The following is a 21513-nucleotide window of genomic DNA, read 5'->3' as shown; positions in this document are numbered from 1 at the left end:
TGCCCTTCCCCAGAACAACCACAGCTCACGTGTGTTAAGTGCGTGCGAGGTGCCGAGAGCTTTTCTGCTCACTCCACATTTATACTTCGTCCACTGCAACGCCATTTTGTCGCTGCTGTTGTTATTCCTATTTCACATACGAGAAAACTGGGGCTCAGATAGGTTAGGCCCAGCCAGAAAGCTAGTATGAAGCAGAACAGAGTCTCTACTGCAGCCCCTCCGAAGCCCCCCCTGCCCTGGCAGTGACCAGGCCCACGGCTGCCTCTCCCGGTTCCATCCGCCATCCAGGGAAAGGCCCGTTGCTTCCAGGAAGCTGATGTCACTTAGTCGTTACAATGATATGGTTAGATTAATAGATTCCTGCTATGGTCCAAACACTCAGGAATATGACTCAGTCTGCTCAGTGCTTGCATTTCAAGAAGTGAAATGATTTCACAGATGTCATTTTTATTATTATGCTTTATAATTTACATAATATTATTCATCCTTTTGCATTTAATATCACATTTTAAAGACTAAAGGGAAAAAGAACATATTAGAAAAGGAATGGATCTACTGAGTAACACTCTCAATAAGGATTGCAATAAACTTGATTTTTAAAATGAGGGGAGATGGCCCTGGCTGGTGTGGCTCAGTGGAGTGAGTGCCAGCCTTCAAACCAAAGGGTCACCAGTTCTATTCCCAGTCAGGGCACATGCCTGGGTTGTGGGCCAGGTCAGGTCCCCAGTGCGGGGCAAGTGAGAGGCAACCACACATTGATGTTCCTCTCCCTCTTTTTCTTCTTCCCTTCCCCTCTGTCTAAAATAAGTAAATAAAATCTTTATAAAATAAATGAGGTGGAGATGGATATTAGTCCAATAAATCTAGTTGTGAAATTCCGCTCACGTTACATCAGGTGAAAGATCCCTGGCCTCTCTAAGCCTCATTGATCCATTGGTTCTCGTGGAAGGGGAAGAAAGGTCTAGGATACCTGGGGCCGTTTTGAAGACACATGCCAGGGTGCTCCAGCCACTCCTCATTCATATGTACGCTTGGCAGGTGAGCGAGTGGAGGAGGAAGAGGGAGCTGAGCACCTTTGCTTCTGTAATCTTTCCCCCTGCGCCACCCTCACCCCTGAGCGCTTTATCTGAATACTTAACAGAACAGAAATGCGCCTTCACTGCTCTTCATGAGCACCCTTTCTGCCACCACAGTTGTGGGCCTTTCTTGTCCCTGTGCTAACAGACACCCAGGCCCCTCCCCCCACCCCGTCCTGTTCCTGGCTGCTTGGAAGTTCCCTGTTGACCTTCCTGCCCTCCTTGGGCATGTCTTTTGTCTGTATGTTTATTGAAGCTGCCTTAGATGCTCGCTGGTGAAATCAGGAACATGATAGGCTGTGGGAAGGGTACTTGGGAGCAACTTGACCTCCAGAGCACCCTTCCCACTAGACTCAGGCAGACAAGGGCTCCTCCTACCACCCCAGGGAGGGGCCTCACGGGACCGGGTGTGCTCAGGGGGCTGGAGCTGCATTGCAGTTACTCACACATCTCACTGGCATTTCACACTCACTAAGTGGGCCATTGGGGCTTTGCATTTCCAATTCATTTCCAAATTGTTGACTATTACTATTTGAGGCCTCCCATCTCTACCAAGTTTCGCTTTGACTTAGGTATTTCATCCCATTCCAGATAGCAAAGCTAAGACTCAAAATGAAATTGCCCTTGGGTGATGTAATTCCATTTCCACTGCCATGTAGTCTTGGTGTATAGTACAAACTGGAAGTGACCCCTGTTGGCTTGTTGGGGGAGTGGAGTCCCAAAGTGCTTTAGAAAGACAAGGCCAGGGCCACAAGTCCTCCAGGTGGCCCACGGAGGGCCTGCTGAACACAGAGTATTCCAGATGCATTTGTTTTGCTAAATACACTGGTTTAGAAATTCTACAGGGAGGCTGTTTAAGGGCAGTAGTAGCTGGAAAGTATTTAAAAGAAGATGGTTCAGCCTCGCGCTCAGAAACGAAATCCTCTCCCTCAATCTGTCCCTCTCACTAGCTCTCCACCCAGAGAGAGAGAAGCTGCTCTTCTGCCAGACAGAGGCGCGGAGGTGGGGCGTCTTCTCAAGGACAGTAAAGGCATGGCTGGCATCATTTCCTATTGTAATATGGAAACTTTAGTTTCCCAAGTTCTTTTTATAAATGCAACAATTTGCTCTCTTCAGAGAAGCCTCCGTCTAACGTAATAAAGAACTTATTTCTTCTGGGAGAGGATAGCCATTGAGGAAGAAATGCTATGGCCAGAAATACTAACCAGGGCCCCCGCGGGCTATTCCTCTCCAGACTCAGAAGTCTGAGAACAGAGGGTCAGTAAAGAAGTTTAACGTGCTTCTTTGATAAAGTTCAATTTCTTGGGTCAGGCATACTCTAAAGAGAAAGTGGGAATGGAGTGAGATGATTAATGCACCAGAATCCAACTCAATTTCAAAGCCCAGTTCAAGTTCCACCCTCTTCAGGACGAGTCTTTCTTACTCTCGAACGCCACAGCCTCTTCTCGGAACATTGCCACACCCACATGCTGTCTACGGGCCTCATCACTACAAGACCACCTTATAGTCTTCAGCTGTGGGTGTTCGCCTGTATTCTTTCTCCACTCAATACCACCGACCAGGCTGGATTCACTGGGGAAGGAAATCTAGTCTTTGACCATTTAATTTAATATTTACTCAATCCCTCTGCTTTACTATGGAAAGAACCCTGGGAAATTAACTTTGGTTGACACAAGAAAGGTTAACTTCTCATTTCCAATGAATTATACTCTGGAAAAGATTAATAATTAATACTATAGAACACTTTGGAGTGTATGAAGCATTTTCTCGTGCATAAGCTCATTTATTCTCAACAGAACCCTGGGAGGATTAAATAGGCCATCTCCTTTTCCAAACTCTTACATTTTAGAGGTATTCTTTTTCCCCAAGTACCTCCCTGTTACAGGTAGGTCCAGATGCAGAGGCATTAAGTCCCTTGCCCACGTTCACACAGCTCCTAGTCGGCAGAGGCGGGAGACAGACCAGGGAGTTCAGAACCCCATCCCAGCGTTCTTTCTATTACAATGAGCTGCTTCCCTGTGTAGAATGGATTAAAGAGAAACTATGGGATTCCTTCCCATGAAAATCTTTACATCCTTTAGTAGAACCACAAAGAGCCTTCTGCTTGACAAGATTTAGGTACCACTATCTCGAAGAGATGAAAATTGTTCTTGGTATTATTCTGAAAAATCTCTGAGCTTAAAAAGTTTTTGGCCTGCTGGTAAAATAATTCTCAGTCCTGTGCAATATCCTAGAGGAGTTTAGAGAAAGGAAGTTTTCGTGTTATGAGTCATACTTTCAATTTCTATTAAAATTCTTATACGGTCACATCTGATTTCTTTCATGCTGTGGGCCTCCAGGCCTGTGCTAATTTGCATGTCTGGTTTAGATAATGTCTGAGGTAGCTTCCAGTCTGCAAAGAAGCCTCTGATTCTATTACATGAGTCCATGTTCTACCTACCAAAAATTGATGGTTCTTTTTCTTTAACTGCTGGGCTCTTGTTGGGTGGATGCAGGACCCAGGGACGGAAGCATTGCAAGCTCACCAAGCGGGCTGCAAAGATGGCGTGTTCTTCCAGGATGAATTCACCTGTCCCCTCTTCCCACTCTGACCCCGGAGAATTGCCCTTCCCTGCAACCCACTTCAGACTCGAATCAAAAGGCCAATCATGGCAAGTGTTGACATTTGAAATTTCTTGATTTAAATGGCAGTCCTAAGTCGGTGTGCGTCTAAGACCATAGATTTGGCAATTACCCTGATTCTAAATACGCAAAAACTGGTGAACTCCTTAGTAGACTAGGCTCAGGTCACCTTTTACAACCTCTCACCCAAACATCAAAAAAAAATGCTGTCAGGTTTTTAGGTTAATTTGTTGTCTTGCAACATGAAGTCATTCTCACTAGATAAAGAACTAAATGGAAAGGAATTGGCTTTCCAGAAGGATATCGAGATTAGCTTAGGGCGAGCTGGTCAGTGTCCAGAAGGAAAATCTAGCGCTGTGGAGGGACCTAGTCTCGCAACGCCAGACAGGTCACGTCTTGGCTCGTGCACCTCGAATCACACTCAGCACCTCCTAGTACGCAATGCAGCTTCCCACTTGTTTGACTGGAGAGTCCACTGAGCGAGGATATTTGGCCATCACTGTACAGTAGTCCCGCCTGCGTCCACGGGGGATACGCTCAAAGGCCCCCAGTGGACGCCTGAACCCCCTGACAGTATGAAGCCCTATGTGTACTGTGTTTTCTTCTGTACGTAATATCTATGACAAAGTTTCATTTATAAATTAAGCACAGTAAGAGATTAACCACAATAACTAATGATAAAATAGGACAGTTATAGTACATGCTATAATACAAGTTATGTGAATGGTCTCTCTCCTTCCCTCTTAAAATGTCTTGTAACCACCCCTCTCCAGGGGTGTCCCTGGTTCCAGGGGACCCCTTGCTGACGTTCTCACATAGGCTCATTGGTTCCGGGCACAACACACTGTCATCAGGAAAAACGTACCTTCTCTTCGTGTCTCACGCACGTCATGCCTTTTCCGACTCAGCAGGCACTTACCCTGAACTGTGGCTGTAATAACTTTTGCGGTTTAAGGTGTAACAGCCAAGCTAGCCAGGCTTTCTTTTTCCTTCTTCACGATTTCACGGATACAAGATTCGTTCTTAATGTTGATCTTAGCAATGTCAGCATATCACGTTTTTCTTTCCTTATTAAGTCGAGAATTTTCACCTTTCACTTAAAGGAAGCATTTTATGGCTTCCCTTCAGCACCTCTGAGTTGCCCGTGTCCCTCCCCTGTGCTTGGGGGCCATTAGTGAGTAAAATGAAGGGGATGTGAATACAAGCGCTGTGACAGCCGCACTGTCCACCTGACAACCCGGAGGGCCCCCGAGTGACTCCGGAGCTGGCAGAGCATGCAGCGCGGAGACGCAGGACACAGATGACCACGCGTCCTGAGCAGGACAACGTGAGAGTTCCTCACGCTACTGAGAACAGCACCCAATGTGAAACTTAGGAAGTGTGTATTTTCCATTTAATATTTGTTGGACTGTGGTTGAGGGCAGGTACCAAAGGACAGAAAGGGAAGCCGTGGATAAAAGGGACAACGGTATTCGCGGCCCATAGAACAAGGTCTGGCACAGCAGTAGACACTCAGCAAAATTTTGCTAAGTGAATGAATGTGGAGATATCAATTAAATTGAATAATCCGGTGTTGGGGGAGGGGACAATTCTTGGGGTGGGAGAGGGAAACAACCATTTAAGATACAGTCCCTGTCTTTCAAGAAATTATCTGTCACCAAGCACGGGAGATAGTGCACAAAGAATGACACCAGGAGACTGAGCAGGACAAGGGCAGCAAACATGGGACCCCTACAAGGGACTCCTCGGCCTGTATAACTCTGGAGGGAGACGATGCGAAAACTCACTTGTGGAGCCGACACCAGATTGCACCCGTTTTTGCCAGAGAGCGTGAGAGCCGCCTCCCCTCGAAACATCAGCGTAAGAGGTTCTGATCAGGACCCTGCGCAGAGCTGAGGGGTTGAATGCAGAGCTCCGCTCATTTCACGCCCAGCCCTGTTACCTAAGTGCGGGTCAGGTGTCCTTTCTTGCTACCTGGGATCCTCTGAAGCCGGAGGCAGATCTGGCCGGAGAGGCACGCAGCTGCGTTGTGTCTACACAGCCCAATGTGGAGGGAAGTTTGGGCAAACGTCCAATTAATCTCATCAGGATGAATTGCTTTCCTACATTAGGCGGGCTCAGAAATCCCACTTTGAGGCTTTATCAAAATAAAGAAGTCATTTAGACTTCAGTGTCACTCAGACACGGGGCTCAGGGGAGGAAAAATGAAAGAGAGGGCCGGGCTCAGCAGGAAGCCTCGCGTGACCGCGGCGGGCTGTGCCTGGCCCGAGTGCCACTTGCCTCTCCAAACTTTTCGTATTTAAAACCCATCCATTTTTCAAGCATTTTTCTCATATGTCTTTTTTCCCTCGCACATATAATATCTTAAACAGTACCCCTATTATGCTCCACGCAGCGGGTCAGTTCTGAGCCGGGGCGCTGTTTGGATTCCAGGACAAGAACTTTGAGCAGAGGAAATCTGATCCAGGATGTTTTTTTTTTTTTTTCCCTATGAGTTCCAAGTTTGAAGCAAGCCCTCCCTAGATATTTGTCTCCTCCTGAGGTCTCAGTGGAAGCCAAGATCCTCTGTTGCTCTTTGAAAAATAAGATGCGACCGAGGCGAAGGCTGGGCTGCCCCTGCCCTATAGAACGGGTTGAGACGAGGTGAGGACCCGGCGTCAGAGCCAGCTGCGTAGGGACACGGGGGAGCTGTCAGCTGGCAGAGCAAGAAGGACGCCGCATAACACCTACGCCTGACGTACCCGCAGGCCGCACGCAGCCCTGCCCCGTGTTATCTTTTAGGGCCTGTTCCTCAAACCGGGGTCCAGGACAATCAGTTTCAGTTTCTTTTTCTTTGTTTTTTCTTTCTTTCTTCTTGGTTTTTTTTTTTGTGTTTGTGTGTGTGTGTGTGTGTGTGTGTGTGTTTTAAAGATTTTTAGAGACTGGGGAAGAGAGGGGGGAAAGAGAGGGAGAGAAACAATGATCGGTTGCCTCTTATACGTTTCTCGACCTGGGACCAGACATGCAACCCAGGCTTGTACCCTGACCGAGAATTGAACCGGAGACCTTTTGCTTTGCGGGCTGACGCCCAACCCACGGAGCCACACCAGCCAGCGCTCTTTCTTTTCTTTTTTTTAAAAATAGGGCCACTCTTCGTTCCAATTTGGGAATCCCTGATCTAGGCTCACAGGAACAGATCTAGCCTTCCTCCTTTATGGTTTCTTACCCTTTCCAAGGTCTTTCCTTACTGAGCTTTTCAACCTCAACTCACCAAGATAAAACTTGTCAGGGTGCGAGGATGGTTGTAAAGGCTATAAGCATATTGCGTATATTTTTAAATTGTCATTTATCAAATGGTTGTTTAATCTCCCCAGTGGTTTTATAAAACATTCATCCATTTTAGAGAAGCAGAACCTGAGGTCCAAAAAGGTGGAGGGACCTTTGGACCAGGATCACTCAACAGAGCAAACGGTAGAGCTGAGTTGTGAACCCAGGGCGACCTGTCTCTAAATGCCGCGTCGCAACCACAGAAGTAAGGCCCAGCAGAGAGAAAGGGTGCGTTCACGGGGGTGCCCACACCTTCCGGAAACGTGCGTTGCCCGTGCACTAGTTGCCTTCACACTGTTTGAAGTGGGAGGCCTGGCCTGGGGGTCAGACGGCTGGTGGGTCACGGGCAGGGGTTATAGGGACAAACAAGACATGTATTAGCAGCAGAGCAGTCTTGCACAGGCATCCCTGGAGGAGAGCTCAGAGGAAAGCAACCCGGCTTGGGTTGGTGGCCAGCAGGCTCCTCCTCAGAGACTGGGCCACGGGAGGCCAGGACCTCAGAGGGAATAGGGGTTTGCGGGGGAGCATCTGGCCCAGTGCTCCCCCAACAACGAGGGTGGTGCTCCCGGATGCACGCAATTCTTCCCAGGGATAGTTTGTCTAGGTGATGTATCTCCCTCTTGATGGACTTGGCTCTTTCTTAAGAAAGTCAAGACTGAGGGTCTCGGGGTCCTCTTATCTATCTATTTGTTTATGAGAAAGTTAAAGGGAGGGAGAGAAACATAGATCGGTTGCTTCTCCCACGTGCCGAGGACCTGGTCCGCCCACCACTGGGAATTGCTCCGGCAACCTTTTTGGTTTGCTGGGCCATGCCCAACCCACTGAGCCACACCGGTCAGGGCTCACAGAGTCCTCTTTATTAGAGCCTTCCTCTTTTGTCATCCTCACTCTTTCTCAAGAAAGGGGGCCTGGATCTAAGAAAGGCCTTCTTCTCTGAGCACAGGCAGCCATGGCCATTCCTCCTTTTCTGAAAGGGCAGCATTCAGAAAAGCTGGGCTCTCCAAGGGTAAACAGGCTTGGGTGCTGCCAGCTTTCTCAGCGGCAACCAGCAACTTGATGAGAACTTTCAGGGGAAATTCATCTTTTTCCACCAAGTAATCGAGAGTGCGGCCTTCTGCCGTGAGGAATGAAGAGAGAGGCCTTTGTGTGCCGGTGTCCCTGCGTCATCGGCCTCGGGGTGAGGTCATGACAAAAGGGAGAGCTGCGTGTCTCCTGCTGGGCCTTCAGAGAGTGGACTCGAGCCACCAAAGCAGAAGGAAGTGTTTTTCCTGCGACATTTGGCCAGGTTTCTGAGACCCATGTAAAGCTTCACGCAGAAACTGAGTTAACACTGGGATGTCTGAGGTCATATCCAGTAAAAAACTTCCTCTTCCGGTGGGGACTTCTCAGAGAAAAACCTCCAGGCTCCTATGCCTCTACCCCGGAGACTCTCCTGGGATCTAAGAGCCTGGGCAGTGACAAATTCAGCTGCGTCACGTGGCCCATAGTGGAGGCGCTGTTCGGGCCATCACAAACTTGAGGCAGAACCCCCCACAATGCCCAGCAGCGCCCAGACTCCCCACAGCAGGGCACTGGCCTCTCTCTGCTTCTGCAAAGTCAACCTCAGGCCTGCCTGAGACCACAAGCTCTAGGCAAAGCCCTGCTGGTGACTCGTCTGGAAAAGAATCCCAATAAGATTTGTCATCTTGGTACTCTCTCCAGCCAGGCGGCAGCGGCCGTCCCACAAGTCAAAAGTGAGTTTGTCAGAACCCGGGTGTGCTTCTCCGCTGACGAAGCAATCTGCCACCACACGGAAGTTCGGAGATTGTCAACTCCTCTGCTGGTCCCTGACAGTCACACTGTGCTCTTGGCTGCTACCTTAAGCTTGTGTTTTCAGAAGTCAGTTCTCAGGAAGCAGAGTGCAGGCACCATATTGGCTGCAGGTGTGGGGGGAGGGGGCAGGACTAGTGCACAGTCAGGTGGCTTCAAGGGTCAGCGCACGCACCAGAGACGCCTCCAGGCTGTGCCCAGCAGCTGGGGGTCCGGGAGCTCTGACGCGGCCACAGACAGTGTCTGTGCAGGAGTGTGCATCACGGGGCTCACTCCCTGGTCCAAGCTTTCCCATTTTGGTTATAGACATATTTCTGTGTATGTGTCTGGGACTGGAGCTGCCCACTCTGCTAATCTTTCACTTGCACGACCTTTAGTGGGCAAAAAGCAAACCCTCATTTCAACAACGACATTAAGACTGTGTACAATAAAATGCAGGGGTCTGTGCCTGTAACAGGTGCACTCTTGTCCATCATGCTCAGAGGGCACTCAGGGTTGGTACAGTCTGTGCTCATCGCTGTCACCTGGACTGCAGTCACCTGGAGACAACCTAGTGGGTAGAAGTCAGGGTGGGGCCCTGAATTCTCCTCAGCCAGTGAAATAGTGGACAACCGTGAGACATGTGCACGTTTAGCAAACCAGAAAGTGTCGGCCCATCTACGTATTCATTCCACAGATGTTTATTGTTTGTGCACTCGTTCTGGGCTGTGCACTGTGCTGGGTGCTTGATTATATTAGGGAACAGAAGAGGGACCCCCCCTTGGGGGCCTGATATTTGGGTGGGAGAGGCAGACAATGAGTTACTTACTGATTGAATTGGGTGGCCAGTGGGAACATAAGGAGTAGAGCATAGCCAGGGGCTGGGGGGGGCAGTCACGTGTGTTTGGTAGGGCTGTCCAACCTGTTTCTCGGCCCGAACATGCTTTACGTGTATAATAATGATGCAAACGGTAACATTAATTGCCAACATTTTCCACGTCTGACTCGGCGCTGGGCGCTGGGCCAGGTATTGACTTGGATATCTCATCCAGTCTACAAGGCCGCCTGATTCTTCCAGCCTCCAAGGCAGAAAGCCAGACCTTGGTTCTTGCGTTGGCCTCCTCCATCTTCATGCTGTATCTCTGCAGCAGGACTTACTCCAGAAATTCTGGTTTTCATTAAATCTTACCTTTTTAGTGGATGTCCCTACAAAGCCCAGTGCCCACTGCATGCGTTCGTTAAACTCCGTAATGACCCTGGGTGTCCTTTGTAGATTCAGGTGCCAGTGGCAGGACTTGCAACCAAATAGCTCAGGATGAAAAAGCAACGGGAGGGAGACTTGGGGTGTGTGTCTCTCAGAGGCCACGCACTGCCCACGACCACTTTGCCAAAGACACCGGCCCCCAGCCTGGCCCGTTGCTGTTGATTGCTCTGTTAACCTTGCATTGAGGAAACGGTTCAGGCTGATTGCTGATGGCCTCTCTGTTTAGTTGCTTCCTTTTTGTACCTGCTAGGGGACTTTTGGGTTGATGGGGACCTCCATTGTCCTCTCAGCCAGACTTTTCCCCATCTCCACCCCCCCCACGCACCCCCAAGTGCGCCTGCAGGAGTATCCTGTCTTATACTTCTGTAGCCCTGAGGCATCACAGCCAAGTCAGGGCTGCCAAATGCTTCATGATAAGGCATCAGCTTCAATTGTGACCTGGGACTTGGAGTTACAGAAAAGTCCCGCTGTGCCAGGCCCTCTGGTGGCTACAGAGAAGTCGTCCATGCTTTCTGTAACTTTTGTACTTCTGCCTGCTCTGCCCCTCGGCCTAGAAGAGAAGAATAGGAGGAAAACTTGATAGGAGGTCAATGGTAAGCCGTAGCCACAGCCCTAATTTGGTCTAAAGGAAAATAAGACTGTTTTCACATAGGAGGCCTTCTGTAAATGAATGAGTGAGTAGAAAAACTGAATCCGAAACTTGGAGACAGATTCTATGAGTGCTGGTAAGTCAGAAGGCAAGTCGGGGCTTTAGATAACACACACCGATTCCTGGAACCTAGCGATTTGCTTTTTCTTTGTGCATGAGCTTCTGTCACTTTTTATTCCACTTTCTGTTCTGCTCCTCCCAGATTCACCTCCCCTACCACACAGTTAGCCTGGTGTTGCTGCGCTCCCTGAGTGTCTCTGGGCTCCCACGCCTGTGACTCGGGTCATTAAGCCGCCACGCGGCCCTGGACCAGCCTCCACTCTCTCTCCTTCAGCCCTCTCTTTCCACCTCTTCCTCTACTCCAGCCAGGCGGTCGCCTCCAGGGTTGTCTGTCCCTCAGACATCACGTGTGCGTGTCCTCGCCCACTTCTGCCTTGTGTCTGTCTGCACTGCCCTCTCCACGAGGTCTCGCACAGTCCCCGTGACCCCAGTTGCACTCACCATTCCCTTCTTCACCAGTCTCCAGCAGCTAACCGCCTCCACCACTCCCTGGGTCTGCGACCCGTAGTTCCTCGCCATCTTGGTTATCTTCTCATAGTTCAGTGCAAGGACAGAGAACGCGTGTCCCATTACTTTGCATCCACTGTGGCCAAGCACACCACACACTGCAGAAGCCGCTCTGAGATAATGGGAATAAAGTACTGGAGGCCTATCTGGCACCCCCGCCACGCAGAAACCCTGGAAGGATTTCCTCGCCTTTCCTGGGGCTCGTGCGAGTACTGCGTACACTCTGCAGACCCCTGCAGGACGGTCCAGAAAGTGCCCACTGGAGCCGACAACCTCATTCCGAGTTTGTGGACAAGTTGGGCTTTTTGTTTTATTCTGTTTTTAAGCAGGCAGGGGCATCTATTTGCAAGAGGAACAGTCGGGGGGAGAAGTCAAATAAAAATAACAACAGACCCCTTGAATGACTTGAGTTTTGTCTCTCGTCTCCCCTCCCTGCTTGTCTCCCCCCGACCCCGCCCCCTCACTTTCTGCTTGCTTTCCATGCCACTTGCTAAATACTGTAATTTAAACACTGCACCGGCTTTCCCAGAGCCAGAAGGAACATGCATTCGCAGGTGGATTTTTCCACAAGAAAACTGTCCCCGTCTTTGGGTTCTTCTCAGCCAGAGAAGTGAGCAAACAGGCGGTCAGGGGAGCCCATTTGTCTTTGCAGTTCTGACTCTAATTCGTTGGAGGCTCTGGAAGGGTCGGGGGATGGTCTGTGTCTCACCCCATCAGCCTGTTTGATGAGGTTTGTGCCCCATTTGTCCAGATGGTTTTCATGGTTTCTTCGTTGTTCATGGAGAGGCTTTGAAAGTCGTCATTCTGTATCCTTAGCTCTTCTGCTAGTCCTGCTCAGTGTCACAGCCACGAGAAAGGAAAAGGGGAAGTGTCCAGCCAGTTAGTGAAGTGATTTCTGAACACAGCGATGGAGGCGTGTGGATTTTTTTCAAGAAAGAGGTTGGGATCACAAATGCTCAGGTTCAATGGAGGTGTTTCCGTGGCAACTTGGAAGCGAGGCTCTAGTCACGTTCAGGCAGGTGGCATCTCTCCGTGTTCGCATTTCTTGTTCCAGCCTCTTCCCAGCCACACCGCTGGCCTTTCTCCTTCCTCCGTGGCCCTGAGGCCCAGCCTTCTCCACTCTCAGCAGAAAAGCATGAGGCCCTCGGAGAGGCGGGCATGTGCTCACACCTCTGAGACCTGGCCCACAGCACCGGTGTGCTGAAGGGAGGGGCTGGAGCCGGCCGCCCGAGAAGTCAGGGGCTTTGACCCGTTCTCCTCATGGAGTCTTGAATTTGGGCACTCCCCATCTCTTCAGAGTTACTATGGACACTTTTTCTTTCTAAACTTGCATTAGCTTATATTTGTAGGAAGCTTTAGAAGATGTCTCACACATGTTCTAACATTTGATCATCTGTTGGGGCTGCTATAAGAAAGTACCATAGATTGAGAGATTTATAAACAACAGAAATTTGTTTCCTACGTGTCTGGAGGCTGGAAGTCTGAGATCAGAGTGCCACACCATCAGATCCTGGTGAGGGCCCTCTTCTGCACTGCAGCCTGCTGACCTCCTGGGGTGTCCTCGTGGGGCAGGGAGGGGGCACACCGGCTCCATACCCTCCTCTCTGAAGGCCACTAATCCCATCCCTCAGGGCTCCACCCTCACAGCCTAATCGACTCCCAAAGACCCCACCCCCTGATACCAGCACACTGGGGTTAGGAATCGACACAGGAATTGGGGGGCAAGAGTGGAACACAGACATCAATTCAACCCTATAAGGTCAGTAGATCGTGTAAATTTCTGCTTACATATTAATGAAGGTTGAATGCAGGAATATCTTATGAGTCACCCAAGGTCTCACAACAAGTAATGCCAGGGACCGAACTTCAGCCACCCCCTGACCTCCATCCACTTCGGGGTTCTTCTGGTTCCTTCGGCTCCCAATCAGAAGAGTCACGTTCTTCTGCCCCCTTCACCCCAGGTGCAAGAGCACCCCCAGGGCAATAAGCACTCTGGAATTTCAGTGCCTATAAAATAACTGCTGAATTCATTTTAGTTTATCCTGATTGCTGAAAGATCGTCTCCATGCAGTTTTTGTGCAAAGCAGGAGATGCTGACGTGCGACTATTTGCTGTTTTTCATTAGACCCTTCTTACGACTCGGTCAGGAGAGGAGCCTGGGGCAACAGCATGAACTCCGGCCTCAACAAAAGTAAGTAAATGTCATTCTACCTTTGGAAGGGAAACATTTTTCTGAGGGCAGGGTGGAGAGCAAGGTCATAAGATATTTTAAAAAAAGGATAGGAGCGAGCATTTGTTGTCCTGTTTTCTGAGTGAACATTAAAACTAATTGTCGATTTAGGGTCAACCAATTGTTGAATTGGTTCTTTGAAAAGAGGGTTTGTTTGGATCTTTGAGCTTCGTTTTTGCTTTTGGTTTTAGAATTGTTGAAGGCCAAAGGCTTCTCAGGACAAGGGTCGGTCTGCAAGGTCACTGGATTTGGGTTTAAATGATGATGATGACCGTCTATGACTTTGCTGCTCAAACTGTCAAAGCTTAGCCACATTGACGTCACCGTCCGCATTTTGTGAAAGGCTGAGATGGAGGATAACCCGATGAGATGTCAAGGGTCTCAGATAGTAATTTGTGTTGAAGTCTGACCTACAATCTCCCACCAAGGGAGGGGAAAAGAGAACGACTCAAGCCCCTGAACCAGAAATGCATCCATCTTGCTAAGTCTAGGAAGTAAAATATCAAGCACGTCAATGGATGTTGAAGGGAATTCTTTCGAGGAAGAGGTTGGGATTACAAATGTATACCCCACCAATGATGAGGATTCCTTTCAATAATACTTATGAATTATTTGTTCACTACGTGCCCAGAATCTGGCACTTGGAGTTTACAATGATGGGTCAGGCATGGACCCGCAGAGGAGAGGGGCTATCACGCTTCACTCTGCACACGTCCCTTTTTATCCGGGTGTATCCAGGAGGGCCCTCGGGACCTGGGGCCACGTGAGTTGGCTCCAGAGAGAGAAGTAGGATTTGGACCTGCAGCGATGGGGCAGACAGACCCTCCCAGGAGTGGGTGCCACGGAAGGACCTCGAGGTGTGACAGTCAGTGAGAACTCCGGGTTCCTGGAGTTTAGCGAGTGTGAAGGGAAAGTAGTAGCAGAGGTAAGAAGGGGCCAGGAAGGATACTATGAAGATAGACCTTCATTCTGCAGTCAGCAAGGAATTACTAAGGTTTTTGTACAGTGGAGTGACCTGGTTTAGAGAGATTAAACCGGCTGAACGGCATATGACAGGTCAGAGGGGAGGGCGGGCAGTAGTGGGGGCACCAGGCAGACTAAGCCCCAGGCCGGGCACCAACAACAAGGATGCAGACCTACCACAGGGGGCGCTGTGGCCGCAGTGGAGGGAAGCTCATGAAACGTGGAAATACAAAACACAGGCAACCTTCGCTCAAACGCCTTCCCGTGGGTCACATTCCCACGAGGGGCCTCTCTAAATTCTCTATTTAAAACTGAAACCCACAGCCCCAACGCCATTAGACGTGCTATACCATGTGTTTATTGTTGTCCGTGGTTGTCTGCACCGTTCACATGTAAGTGGTACTGGGAGCCCCTGGCGCATTGCTGACTCTCCAGCATCAGGAGCAGCGCCAGCACATAGTAGGTTCCAGATATTCACAAAATAAGATGAATGAATAAGTGCATACAGAGTGAGTGAGTACTGGCCCTGCTGACTGTGTTTCTTCTTTTCTTGCTGCAGGCCCTCCCCTCGCAGGAGCACAGACAATGAGTAAGAATACCGAACAACGGCCCCAGCCAGGTACTTGTCCATGGGGTGGGCGGTTCCTTCTCTGCTTCTCAGGCAGCCACCGATTCCCTGTGGTCAACTGAAGGGGGTCTAAACAACAGGCTGCGTTTGCCACCCCCTTTCCACCAAGGGCCTCCAGCTGGCTGTCTGTAAGGGATCTGTGAATCAAGTGACAGGCACTGGAGCTAGGTGGCTAAATATCAGAAGTGAAAGAAATATTGAAGATGAAATGTTCCAATGCCTCATTTTGTAAAATAAAGAAACGGAGGCCCAGAGAGGCAAAGTGATTTGCTAAAAGCCACACAGCTAATTTATAAGAGCTATAACACCCCCAAGGGCTCTCCGAGCCTATTTATGTCAGTTTCACCACACTTAGTTTCAGAAATACCTTCATCCTTTGATGGATCTACTTAACGATTTAGGCAGGGGAACTTTCAAAACTGTGGAATTTGAGGCTTTGACTATTAGGAAGGATAGAGGCATCCAGGTCTGTAAATCCTTCTGTCACATCTCAGTCTTATGATTACCCCATTGCTACTTGAATACTTAGAGCAACAGGGAGTTCACTACCCCGCTGGGCTCACTTCCACTATTCCATCCAAAGTCTCCTCCCCATAATTTCCAGTCACACTTCCTAGTTCACACTCTGGAGATATATTTCCCCCACTGTATGTGAAGCACCTTCAGATGACTGAAGATGCCCTTGGACCCACCCCCGAGGCTGGCTGTGGCTTCTTTATGTGACCCAACTGAGATTAGTTCTGAGAAAGCCATTTGCTTTGGGGTGGACACAGTTTTCTATCTCCACTGAAGGGAGAGCAATGAGAGAACTGATTTACAAGGCACCATGAAATTTTAGAAACACAAAAGAGGATTAACTTCACATATAGGATTTTAATGAATTCCCAACAAAAGAAGCAGATGTGACCTGGCGAAAACATTTTTGTTGTCATACCATGTGGATGAAAAGGGTAGACTAAATGGCCTTACAGACTCTTCGAGTTAACTTAAAGTTCTAAGTAGAAACCCATAAATCATGTTGAGTTAAAACAAATTGCAATTATAACTATAAAAAGCATAAAATGGTACCAAACCTTTGACAAGGCAGCCAAGTTGTGATCCAGCTCTCTACCATGATCTATCCCCCTGCAAAAAGAAGACAAACCTCACACAAAACCAGCATTGAAAAGGGTTTTTTTAATAGCTAAATGATCACACAAATTTTAAGTAAACTGAGACATCAAGAATAGTCATTTTGCAGTTAAAATACAGATTCTGACTAGTGTTGACCTTTTCAAGCTGAAAATCACAGAATGCTGTCCCAGAAGGGAATTGAGGAATCCAGTTGCCCAACCCACTCATTTTGCAGATGAGAAAACTGATACTCAGAGATTGTCCAATGAGTTTAGCCTGTAACATAGCTGCCTCTAGAAACCAGGCTGCTTCATTTCCAGGCAGGTATGTTTTGTGCTACCTCAGAAGAGCAGAGGTGTGGAAAGTTGTCAGTAATAGGTAGACCTATTAAATACCAGGAATCATTAGATCTTTAGGTCCGCTTAATAAACCATGTATACCTTATTCGTTGTGGTTAAATATTAGCCAGCTCCTTTCCAAATGGTTTCATTACTCTGTTTTAGGTAAAAACAGCATTATCTATGGATTTTAGACACCAAATAGGAAAAAAAGTAATGCTGTTACTATTCCGTGCCATTTCTATAAACACTGGGATGAACCGTAACTCTGATCAAGATCTTCGGGGTCGGTCTGCAAATACAAGCCATCTAGTTCTCTGAAATGAGGCTTTCCTATGATATTTAAATAAAAGTATAAACCTTTGGGGTATTCTCATTGTTAATGCTGTTGTTTTTATATTTTTAAAAACAGTAAAGCAAATTCCCTGTTTTGTTTTCATAGATCCCTATCAGATCCTGGGCCCAACCAGCAGCCGCCTAGCCAACCCCGGTGAGTTGACTTTGGCCCGAAGGTTTTCTTTCCAGAATGTTCTATAGCTTTGTGAGTTCACGGAGACCTCTGTCCTAAGTTCAGATGCTTGACTGGGTGTAACATGCACCGTTTTCTTTAAAATATTCAACACTCATTTTGTAGTGTCCAAATGAGAGGTCAGGGTGGGTGAGTTGTGGCAGCGATGTATTTGGTGGAAAACGAATATTTCACACCTGCACTAAGACTGAGATTAGTCAGAGTGGCACAGGCAGAAGTTCCGGAGGGAAAGATGGGGGTCAGGGAGAAGGAATCAGCCCCAGTGGGCTCTCAGTCACCTGCCTTGTGCAAGGCACTAGTGAATAATTATCCCAAAGGTGTTTTATTCTTCATTTGAGAAAGCATTGCCAAGCTCTCTGGCCTTATGAAAGAGCTATAGCCCTGAAAACTTGCAGAGAAAATACATTTGACAATGTATTTGAAAGGTCTATGATCAAAAATCGCTCTCAAGTGAGTTCTAAGTCAGGATCCCTGCATGGGAGCTAACGGGCCCCTGTGTGAGGGTGAGGCCCCAGGGAACCTAAGCTGCCCTGGGTTCAGGCCCATTCTTTAGTGCCTGGCCATTCCTGCCCAGAGGAAAAAGAGGCCACCCACTCCCTCCACTTAGAGCTGGGAGCCGAGGGCCAGGGCTTTGCTCAGGAGCACGGCAGGGCCGGTCTGCCTGAGGCCTGGGCCAGCCCTTCTCCCCCTGACTCTGATGGCAGTCTCCGGGCTCAGACCCCTTTACACCGACATGGAACAACACCTTGGGGACACCATCATGAAGCAGAGATGGACAGTGAGTCGGGCCTTTATAGAAGAAAATTCAAACATCTTGCCAAAAGCAGCGGCCGTGGCTGCGGCTCACCCCAAATCACACTGCTAGTTCTGGGCAATGCAGTACTTCCTTACCCACAGTGCATTGCAGCAGGCCTTGGGGCAAACTATTTTTAAGATCAAACTATGCTTAGAATGCCAACCTCAGTGGCAAACAGAAAAGGAATTCAACAATGAGAGAACGGGCTGCCAAGTAGATTCCACATGTAAAAAGCAATAAAGGGTTTCTTACAGAGGCCAGGAGAATCCTTGCATTTACGGGATAGGATTCTGACTTCTGCAGGCTAAACCATTCTGTGTTCTCCCGGTCTCACCACCTGCAGGAAGCGGGCAAATCCAGCTGTGGCAGTTCCTCCTCGAGCTACTCTCTGATAGCGCCAACGCCAGCTGTATCACCTGGGAGGGGACCAACGGGGAGTTCAAAATGACGGACCCCGATGAAGTGGCCAGGCGCTGGGGGGAGCGGAAAAGCAAGCCCAACATGAATTACGACAAGCTGAGCCGGGCCCTCCGATACTACTATGATAAAAACATTATGACCAAAGTGCATGGCAAAAGGTATGCCTACAAATTTGACTTCCATGGCATCGCCCAGGCTCTGCAGCCCCACCCAACTGAGCCGTCCGTGTACAAGTACCCTTCTGATATCTCCTACATGCCTTCCTACCACGCCCATCAACAGAAGGTGAACTTTGTCCCTCCCCACCCCTCCTCCATGCCCGTCACTTCCTCCAGCTTCTTCGGAGCAGCCTCACAATATTGGACCTCCCCCACGGGTGGAATCTACCCCAACCCCAACGTCCCCCGCCATCCTAACACCCACGTACCCTCACACTTAGGCAGCTACTACTAGAAGCTTAACCATCGGTGGCCTCATCCCTCACACTTCCTGGAATACTTTGGACTTGTAGGACTCTGAAGACAAAACGAAACTGGATGTACTTTCTTGTTGGATCGAACCTTTGTATTTGTTCTTTAAAAAAAAAACCAAACCTCTCTTTTTAAATCTTGGTAACTTTGGCTTTGTCTACCTTGAACAAAGAAAAGGATAATTCTGTGGGCCAGTTGGCCAGTTTGGATTCTCAATCTCCTTTCATCTTATGAGTTGAACACTTAGATTACTGGAATGGTGGTATCATGGTTCTGTGAGAGAAACTGTACATTTCCTTTATATTTCTGTGACCAAAGCAGTTTCTTATCAACACACGGGTCTTATCACGGACCTCGCAGGGCGCAGGATGAGAAAGAATCATGAACTCAACCAGTTAGTCTCTGGTTTGAGACTTAGTGGAACTAGAAGCAGGAAGCTTATGATCTTCTTTTGGAAGCACCTAACTCAGTGGATGGCAACTGGAACATTGGTTGTAAGGCCAGTGAAGTTTTCAGCCAACTGGAATTTAGAAGAAAATCTCATGAGCGTGTACTTGAGGCACCAAGAGCATTGCAAAATTCCTGAGTGGGCAATGTGTGCTAGGGTGATCATTCTCTTTAGAAATAGGCAAGATACAAACTAAGCAATGTTAATGCAAGTGCAGACACTCCTGACAGAGAGCTGAATAACTGTTTTTTTTGTTTTTGTTTTTAAATAATGACAATGGACCCCAGGACTTTGAGAAGTCTGAGGGGTTTCTACACACAAACAGATCCGCAAGCGCTGTGCGCTTGTCAGAGCGTCGGTCCAGGGTCACCCAATCCGGAGGCAACTTACTGTATAAATTATGCAGAGTTATTTTCCTATATCTCACAGTATTAAAAGTAAATAATTAAAAAGTTAAAAAGAATAAATAAACGAGTTGACCTCGGTCACAAATGCAATGTTACTATCAAATCAGTCATTGTTATTTTTTTAAATGTAATTTGTACATCTTTTGTCAATCTGTACATTTGTGCTGTTTGTACGTTTTTATAGCTGGGTTTTAATGCATAATGTGACTTTGCTGCCAAAAAAAGAGGATGTTGATGTTGCTGACTTACTAGAACGAGAAGCACTGGTGAAGATATTTAACAGAGCATGGACGAGCGAGCAGGGTGAGCCATTTAAATCCTTACGCTTTTGGAAGTGTGTGTACATAACATACTGCAATCACCACAACTTTGAAAAGAGCAAGCAAACCTTCTCTTGTGGATACAAGGAATTTTCCTGCCCCATATATGCAATATATTTTTAGATATTAAAGTATATATAATTTTACAGGTAACCATTGACATTTTTAAACTATATTAAGTGTTAAGCTGACAACTGTCACTGAAGACTCTGTTGTGAAATAATTTGACTCAATAAATTGTGCCTTCTTCTCTCAGAACTGAGGATGTCGTTTTCTTATTTCCCCCTCCAGTGGGCCAAGGGGTCTTCCCAGGGGCAGGTTTCTATTTACCTCTTGAACCATGAAGAATTTTTGAGAGGTGTACAAACTGCATGACAGTAGAAAGTAAAAAAAAACAACAAAAAAAACCAATGTGGTTTTGAGTGTTGTTTGTATTAGTCAGGGTTCTCCAGGGAAACAGAACCAGTAGAAGGTTAGATATAGATATAGATATAGATATAGATATAGATATAGATATAGATATAGATATATACATGTTGACATAGATGCATATACAGAACGATGCATATATACAATGTCTATATATATTTGCATGGATGCATATACAGAGAAATGCATATTTAAATATATATATGTGTGTGTATATATATACACAGAGAGAGAGAGCTTGACTGATTATGAGAAATTAAACCCACATGACCGTGGGCTCAGAAGCCCCATGGGCTTCTGTGTGCCAGCTGGAGACTCAGGAAAGCCAGGCCTGTGCTTCCAGTCCAAACCCAAAGCCCTAAGGACCGGGAGAGCTGAAGGTGTAAATCCCCATGCAAGGGCAGCGAAAGAGAAGTGTCCTAGCTCAAGCCGGCAGGCAGGAAATGTAGGGTGAATTCCTCCTTCTTCAGCCTTTTCGTTCTATTCTGTGCAACAGATTGGTTGACGCAGCAGGGAGTGCAGTCTACTTCCCCAAACCCACCAGTCCAAAGGCTAACTCATCCAGCAACACCCGCACATGCATACCCAGAAATAACGTTTAGTCTGGGCACTCGGTGGCCCAGGCAACTTCGTGCTTCAAACTAACCTTCACGTTGTTATGATGTTTGCAGGGATTTCTTTTTAATGTTATTTAAATCTCCCTCCAGCCTAAAAGAGTTTTATAGGATGACGGTCAAGGCCACAGACAATCTGTGTCTAAGAACCAGGACAAAGCGCACAGGTTGGTCCACCCTGGGCCTTGCCCACTACACTTCCTTCTGCTGCATCCACCAAGCTCTTCAAACCCAAGTAGCCATCCTTCTGATACTCCGACAAAGAATACGATGGCCCGGCTTCCTCCAATCCCATGCCAGGATTTAATCGTCCGTGCCAATTTGTAAGGTCTTTTTTTCTTCCCAAGGAAGAAACTTTATTCACAGTGCTTCACAGTTAGGTAGCTTGTTTTCCATTTCTCTATTTTATAATGAGAAATAGAATGAGGCCTGGAAAGTCATTTATGTCATGAGGAATTAGGCTCAGAGCATAGGTAACCCTATAATCCTACCTTGGTAACCCTGGGTGCCTCCTAGACAACGTGTCTGCCTGAATA

The 21513-nt window shown here is 47.9% G+C and overlaps 1 protein-coding gene across 2 annotated transcripts in view; it reads left to right on the top strand.

Annotated features, from left to right (window-relative positions):
- FLI1 (Fli-1 proto-oncogene, ETS transcription factor) overlaps positions 1-20192 on the top strand; it is a 113951-nt gene extending 93759 nt beyond the window's left edge. For both annotated transcript variants that reach the window (XM_037134227.2, XM_037134226.2), the window contains 4 exons: positions 13398-13463; positions 15025-15084; positions 16987-17034; positions 18213-20192. In XM_037134227.2, the coding sequence (XP_036990122.2) occupies positions 13398-13463; positions 15025-15084; positions 16987-17034; positions 18213-18742 (704 nt within the window). In that variant the 3' untranslated portion in view covers positions 18743-20192. The remainder of the gene's footprint in view (positions 1-13397; positions 13464-15024; positions 15085-16986; positions 17035-18212) is intronic.
- Positions 20193-21513: the final 1321 nt, after the last annotated feature.

The sequence above is a fragment of the Artibeus jamaicensis genome, unplaced genomic scaffold, assembly GCF_021234435.1.
Source record: "Artibeus jamaicensis isolate MK-2021 breed Jamaican fruit bat unplaced genomic scaffold, CSHL_Jam_final scaffold_660, whole genome shotgun sequence".
Lineage (NCBI taxonomy): Eukaryota > Metazoa > Chordata > Mammalia > Chiroptera > Phyllostomidae > Artibeus > Artibeus jamaicensis.
The sequence above is the reverse complement of the archived record's forward strand: the minus strand, read 5'-3'. Positions and strand labels throughout refer to the sequence as shown.